Genomic DNA, 7,705 nt, shown 5'->3' with positions numbered 1-7,705 from the left:
TTTGTTTTTTAAACTTTCACTCCGTTAAGTTATATTGATCCTAACCTCTTATCGCGGATGTCCCTTCCCGAGGAATGTAACGAGAATCCCCGGCGCCAGCGCCGCGATCCCCAGCGCCTGCCCGCCCCTCGCCCACGGGAAACGCCCCGGGGCGGGGCGGGAGGACCCGGGTCGGCGGCGGGCGGGGCCGGGCGGAGCTGCCTCCCGCGCGGGGGAGCCCCGGGGCTCGCCTCAGCCCGGCAGCGTCTGCCCTCGGGGCAGCGGCCAGGCGAGTCCGCGGAGCGGCGGCCGGCGGGCGATGGAGACTGGGAGCGGCCGGGCGAGAGGAGGCGGGGTGGGGGAGGCGGGGAAAGCGCGGGGGCGGAGGCTGGCAGGGGGCGCTGGAGGCAGGAGCCGCCCGTGCGCTCCACGCGCCCGGGGGTGCAGGCGGCTCTGAAACCTCGGCCGCGCGGCGAGCCTCTGGGGCTCGGGCGGCGGCGGCGGGGCGGTGGAGGTGGGGGGCGCTGCCGCCGCCGGGGGGCGTCGCCGGCCTCGGCCCCTTTGTTCTCGCGCGCTCCCCCTGGCCGCCCACTCCCCTGCTGTCGCGCGGCGGCGGCTCTTCCCGCCGAGGCAGTCGGGCTCGGCGCCGGGGGCGGGAGGGGGCGGGGGGAGCGCGCCCGCCGCCGGGAGTGGGGGGCGATGGCGAAGCTCCGGGTGGCTTACGAGTACACGGAAGCCGAGGACAAGAGCATCCGGCTCGGCTTGTTTCTCATCATCTCCGGCGTCGTGTCGCTCTTTATCTTCGGCTTCTGCTGGCTCAGTCCTGCGCTGCAGGATCTGCAAGCCACGGCGGCCAATTGCACGGTGCTGTCGGTGCAGCAGATCGGCGAGGTGTTCGAGTGCACCTTCACCTGTGGCGCCGACTGCAGGGGCACCTCGCAGTACCCCTGCGTCCAGGTCTACGTGAACAACTCCGAGTCCAACTCCAGGGCGCTGCTGCACAGCGACGAGCACCAGCTCCTGACCAACCCCAAGGTAAGGACGCCCCGGGAGGGCTGCCTCGCTCCTGCGGAGATGCTGAGGTTCGGGGGAGCGTCAGTGTTAAACCCTGCGCGGGGTGGCTCGGAGCGTGCAAGCGTTACCAGGAGGCGACAGGGCGTCGCGGACGATGCTTAAACCGGGAGTGAGTACCTCGGGGAGCCCGGGGCGCCCCCCGGTGCTTCCGGAGGGTTTGTGTGCGGCGACCGGTGGTACCCGGAGGCTTTCCTTACACACCTGGCTTGCCGGGTCTCAGATATTGAGGCCTTGGCCCAGCTTCGGTTCGGGCCCTACCGGACCGGCTTTGCAGAAATGCGAAGAGCCGAAAGTTAACTTTTCCTCGGATTAAATCCAGTGCGTAGCGGGGATGCCACCAACTCCGGCGTATGGTCAAGGTCCGAAGTCCCACTGGCCGCGTCCAGAACTCGCCTTGGGGGGCTGCAGGGGGTCCTTTAGCCCTTTGAGAGGTGTTAGCGGTTTCCTTACCTTTCCACTCTAGACACATGTTTTTAACTTGGGGTACAAAGATGAGCTTTCGTGGGTCGACAAACGCCGTGGAATCAAATGCGAAATTCTGTGGAGATCCATCTTGGGCGGGTACGGTGGACTCCTGGTTGTCACGAAATAGCTTCTCAGAAGGGTCTAGAGGAAGCCTAGATTCTCCGTGTGTCTAAGAACAATTGGGAGCCATCTGGGGAACGGTAAAACTTTCTGAAAATAGAAAAGCCTCCGTGAAATGTACCGAATATGCCTGCCTTGGCAATTTTTTCCGTTCTCGCAAGCAAAAAAGAAAAAAAAAAAAAAACCTGGTTAGGACTCGAGGGGTGGAAAGCAGAGAAAGGGAGAACTCAGAAGACCGTTCCCAGTGGAGAAAAAGCTTATAAAAAGCAGTGTCCTCTGTCTGTGAACTAGTTGAGCTTTGTAGTACACCTGCTTTTGCAAGAAGGCTTTTCTTTCTTTTGTTTTTTCTTCTCTTGGCCTTTTTTACTCTTCTGATTACTTAACTATCAAAGAAAATGTATGTTTTCTTCTTTAAAGTTACTGACACCCTCCCTGTTTGTTAGAGCAGTGCTTGAAGATCAAGAAAACTCTCCAAAACGGAATGAGTCTTGTGTACACAGGGAAACTTTCCTTACATGTGACAGGATATAATTATAACAATCCAAAAGAAGAATTGTCTATCAATATTTTTTAAAATATTTAAAGATAAGCTTATCATTTCTCTGCAGCAAAACTCCTGTTCTTGTCTCCTATAGAGTTAATTCTTGAATTTGGGAAATTTTTAAAAGAGAATTCCTTTTTTAAAAAAAGAATGACTTCTCTTAAAGATGCTCTTGATGACAAAGGAAGAGTATCTTTAAAATGAAGATAATAGATGAGTAATAAGTATAGAAATACAGAATTTAGAGTATAAACTTCAAAGTCTCGAAGAAGCAATAAAGTCTCAAGACAGATGTTGTAAGTTAAGCAGCTCAGTGCTCAGGAATTTCAAAACAAATTGCAAGGCTTTAGGAACATCACTTTTTTTTTCAAGATTAAGCCATTAATATAAAAGCAAGATGTGGCACAGTAGTAGTAATTTAGAAATTATATGATAGTTTATCATTTAAAAGGTGTTATAATTGGTGAAACATTGCAATTAGTTTAAGATTGTGGTTCAGGCACTAATAAATTAAATGTACATATTCCAGTAAGTGCCTAATACCTAATCAAAACATTGAGAAGACAGAATTTACTACACAAAGACTGCTTCACAGTTTCCAGGTAATTTTGTAGCATCTGGCGGAAAAATTAATTGGGATCCTTAGGACATAGATTTCTGAATCACTTGGAAAGAGTGGTAATGGCTTATGTGTAATCCTAAGATTTGATCTCTTTTTATTGCAAATAAACAGTTTCCTTCCAGTGCCAGTTTGGATCCTGGCAACAATTGCTTTGAAGAAATATCTGAACAAAGTAAGATTTTTTAAAGTTCATCATTAAAGAAATGACAGAACTGGAGAAAGATACATTAATGTTACAGAAAATGATGAACAGCATCCCATTCTATTTAGTCAAGGTTTCCTCAGCCAAAGCAGTGTATATCTCTTTATCCAAATTATGATTGCATTGGACCATTTAAAGAACATTAGACGTGTTCTTTTGCAGTCACCTTTCCACTTTTGAGCAATGAAATGCTCAATTTGGAAATTCTTGTAAGCAATTAGTGATGGAAAAATTCAGTGTAACCAAAATATTGTGCCAGAGCCCATCACATAAGCAGAATGTTTCCACAGTGCGCTTGCAGTTACGCAGTACCCACCACCAAGTGCTGTTTCATCTAGGCTACCCAGAACTTACCTCTTTGTTGAAAGCCTGGGTTCCCCACCCATTCTCTTTGCAGAATGTCTAGATTCCCTACAGTGTATTGAATCCTGATCACCTCCAACCTTCTCTGCTTTATGACCCACTGCCGCAAGAAGCCATTTGGAGATCTCTTCTTAGAAAAGAGAACAAGGGCTTTCTCCTCTCCCGTGAGTTTACTACATTAGTTATAGTAAAAAGCAGGGAAGGGGAAAGAATAATGCAAATATATAACTTCTTATGCTTCAGACTACTAAAGAGATAGTGTGAATAAATTTGACCTTTGACTAATAATTTCTTTAAAATATCTTTAAGTCCTATTCAACTTATGTTTTGAAATGTATCCTTGTATCCAAAGCAGAAACTGTATCCAGTCATGTAATACAGTTCAGTTCAGTTCAGTCACTCAGTCATGTCCCACTCTTTGCGACCCCATGGACCACAGCACGCCAGGGTTTCCTGTCCACCACCAATTCCCGGAGCTTACTCAAACTCATATCCATTGCATCTGTGATCCATCCGACCATCTCATCCTCTGCCGTACCCTTCTCCTCCTGCCTTCAATCTTTCCCAGCATCAGGGTCTTTTCCAGTGAGTCAGTTCTTCACATCAGCTGGCCAAACTTTTGGAGTTTCAGTTTCAGCATCAGTCCTTCCAATTAATATTCAGAACTCATTTTTTTTAGGATGGACTGGTTGGATCTCCTTGCAGTCCAAGGGACTCTCAAGAGTCTTCTCCAACACCACAGTTAAAAAGCATCATTTCTTCGGCACTTAGCTTTCTTTATAGTCCAACTCTCACAATATGACTACTAGAAAAACCATAGCTTTGACTAGATGGATCTTTGTTGACAAAGTAATGTCTTTGCTTTTTAATATGCTGTCTAGGTTGGTCATAACTTTTCTTCCAAGGAGCAAGTGTCTTTTAATTTCATGGCTGTAGTCAGCATCTGCAATGATTTCGGAGCCCAATAAAATAAAATCTGTCACTGTTTCCGTTGTTTCCCCATCTATTTGCCATGAAGTAATGGGACCGGATGCCATGATCTTAGTTTTCCAAATATTGAATTTTAAGCCAACTTTTTCACTCTCCTCTTTCACTTTCATCAAGAGGCTGTTTAGTTCTTCTTTGCTTTCTGCCGTAAGGGTGGTGACATTTCATATCTAATGTTATAGATAATTCTCCCTGCAATCTTGATTCCAGCTTGTGCTTCATCCAGCCCAGCACTTTGCATGATGTACTCTGCATATAAGTTAAATAAGCTGGGTGACAATATACAGTCTTGACGTACTCCTTTCCTGATTTGGAGCCAGTCTGTTGTTCCATGTCCAGTTCTAACTGTTGCTTCTTGACCTACATACAGATTTCTCAGGAGGCAGAACAGGTGGTCTAGTATTCCCATTTCTTGAAGAATTTTCCACAGTTTGTTGTCATCCACACAGTCAAAGGCTTTGGCGTAGTCAATAAAGTAGAAGTAGATGTTTTTCTAGAACTCTCTTGCTTTTTCGATGATCCAACAAATATAGGCAGTTTGATCTCTGGTTCCTTCAAGTAGTGTAGTACTTCATGTAATGTAGTACTCAAGCCATTTATCCTAGTTTTCAAGTCAAGTCCTAATTATCCACAGGGCAGTGATCTGCTCTTTGAGTTGACCATTGCAAAAAAATCTAAATTTGGGGTCAGCTTCCTCTGACTACGGTTCTTATCACTGGATTATCTCTTTGTGACTAGCTGTTGTGTTTGCTAAGGGTTTTGGTTCTCAACCATGACAATCCATTAGAATCACTGGGGGAATTTTATTTATTTATTTAAGAATGCTTCTGATGTTTATTAGTACACTGAACACGGTTGAGGGAAAAAAATTCTCTGATTCTTGAGAATATATCGATTTGTTATTGTTGCTCAGTCACTAAGCCATGTCTGACTGTTTGCAGCCTGATGGACTGCAACATACCAGGCTTCCCTGTCCTTCACTATCTCCTGAAGTTTGCTTGAATTCATGTTTATTGAGTCGGGGTGGGGGAACTTTAAAAAGAAGTTCGGATGCCTGAGTCCAGCCTTTAGAGATTCACACTTGGTCTTGGGTGGGTCCTGGGCATTGGTAATTTTGAAAAAGTTCTACAAGTAATTCTAGTCTGTAGATGGAGTGAAAATAAACACTACCTTAGAAAATGTCTTCATCTGTTGTTCAAGAAAAATAAAATAAGAGCCCAAAGGATTCATCATGATTAATATTTGTGTGTTTAGGTTAAAAGATGGTACTGATGCTACCGAATGTAGAGAGTTGGTATGAGAGGAAGCACTCAAATTCTGAAGGAAAAGAAGAGAATCCTTTAAAATTAGTTCAATGTAAATGAAATGAACTTACGCAGTTCCAAACATTCGCCTTTACCTTATTGTAGACATTGGATGGCCAAGAAAAGATGAATGATTAAAACTGGCCTCTTGAGAGACCAGAGAAAGTAGGTGATTAGAGGCTGTATGTTTTATTTTTGAGTTTTCTTTCTCTGATAAGAAAAACCTAAAAAGAGTGGACAAATGTCTATTTCTAAGAAATCAGTACTACTAAAAACCTAAGAGAAACGCATTGAAGAGAAGAAAAACTTAGACCAGAACTGGAAGAGGCTTCAGGCATTAAGAATATCCCCTGAAATTGGATATAATTAACTACAGACCTTTGTGGCTTAGTCACCTTCTTGGTACCCTTCTTATCCATTCTAGTGTGCCCGTTCCCCCAACACACACACTCCCTGTATAGACTGTAAGGTCTGCTGGGGTTAATTTCTGAGCTCCATTCTTGAGTTAAATGTTCAACGTGATATACTTTGTGCTCTAGGGAGTCCATCATATCAAAATTAATAAAAGGCTAATCTGAATTGTGACAACTTATCTGTAGCCTTTATTTCTCCATGAAAAAGTGGCTTACTGTGGTGGTTTTTCCTCTGGTAATAATATGAAATAATATTGGGGATGTACATAAAATTTAAGTGCACAAATACTTCTTCAACATTGATTATGATCAAAGAACTGGGCAAGAAATGGGAGGATGTACAAAGATGAGTTCATTTAACAAATATTTATTAAATGCCTGCTTAGGTTCTAGGTGTGTTTCTAGGTTTTAGGACTGGAATAGAGATCAAAAGAAGATTTCTGGAGCTTACATTTTGGTGGAGTGACTGACAAGAAATCAATTCATAGTGTACTGTCATGTAATGATAGATGGGCAAAGAAAATTTAAGCAGCATAAAGGTACAGAAAGTTATGGAAGGAATGAGAGCTGTTCTTTTGCATAGGATGACCAGGGAAGGTGGCTCTGATGAAGTGATATTTCCACAGAGACCCAAAGGACATAAGAGGATTATCAGTGGCCTAAGGGACTTAGAGGAATGAGTTGTGTGGCTCTCCAGAGAAGCAAGTGCAGAGGCACTGGGGCAAATGTGAGGAATAGTGAGGATGACGGTGAGTGAATAGAGAACAGTGGGAAATGAGACGAGGGTCTCAGAAAACTTTATCAGGACTTTGGATTCTAGTCTAAGTGTGATGGTAAGTTATTTGACACTAGGCCGGACCCAGATATAATCAGACTTAGACTTCTAAAAAATTTGAATGATCCATCCGGATACTGAGATGAGGATAGAATTTGCATGGGGGGAGGAGTCTGTGTGTACACGCGCATGCTCACTTGTGCAAGGTGAGAGCGGCAGAGGCAAGATTGGAAACAAGGAGTCCAGTAGGCCAAACAAAGGTGGTGGTGACTTAGATCAGGGAGTAGCATTGATAAGGTCCGCTGATGGATTGGATGTGAGGAATGAGGGAGAAAAGAATGAAGATGACTCCAAGATTTGTGGCAGTCACAACTGAAAAGGGGAGATTGTTTTATTGTAAATAGGAAAATTGAAGGAGGAGCAATTTTGGAGGTCGGACACAACTGAGCACACACACAGAAACACACTGCATGAAAAGCGGGTGTTCAGTTTTAGGTATGCCTAAGTGACTTATGTGGAGAAGGCAATGGCACCCCACTCCAGTACTCTTGCCTGGAAAACCCCATGGATGGAGGGGCCTGGTAGGCTACACTCCATTGCAAAGAGTCGGAAACAGCTGAGCACCCTTGTAGGCAACTGAGATACAAATGAGGATAAAATCTTGAGTTTCTGCCCTCAAGAAGATCATTACTTAGCAGACAAGATAAGAACTCAATAACTATCAAACAAAGCAACACATCAAGTTCTTCTGGGAGGTGCAAACAATATGACAAACATCTAAAGGGGAATAACTAGGGGGAAAGCTTCCTGGAGGAGGAAGCATTTGCCATGAAACTTTTAGAATGAATAGAATTTTTATC

At 44.8% G+C, this 7,705-nt stretch overlaps 1 protein-coding gene across 3 annotated transcripts in view; it reads left to right on the top strand.

Annotated features, from left to right (window-relative positions):
* The first annotated feature begins 409 nt into the window (after positions 1-409).
* Positions 410-7,705, top strand: part of KCNMB4 (potassium calcium-activated channel subfamily M regulatory beta subunit 4) — a 101,335-nt gene continuing 94,039 nt past the window's right edge. For 2 of the 3 annotated variants that reach the window (XM_065934628.1, XM_065934629.1), the window contains exon 1: positions 410-1,014. In XM_065934628.1, coding sequence (XP_065790700.1) covers positions 679-1,014 — 336 coding nt within the window. In that variant the 5' untranslated portion in view covers positions 410-678. The remainder of the gene's footprint in view (positions 1,015-7,705) is intronic. The other variant, XM_065934627.1, reaches the window with a different exon arrangement.

The sequence above is a fragment of the Muntiacus reevesi genome, chromosome 4 (genome assembly GCF_963930625.1).
Source record: "Muntiacus reevesi chromosome 4, mMunRee1.1, whole genome shotgun sequence".
NCBI classification, from domain to species: domain Eukaryota; kingdom Metazoa; phylum Chordata; class Mammalia; order Artiodactyla; family Cervidae; genus Muntiacus; species Muntiacus reevesi.
This window is presented reverse-complemented; position numbering and strand designations above follow the sequence as displayed.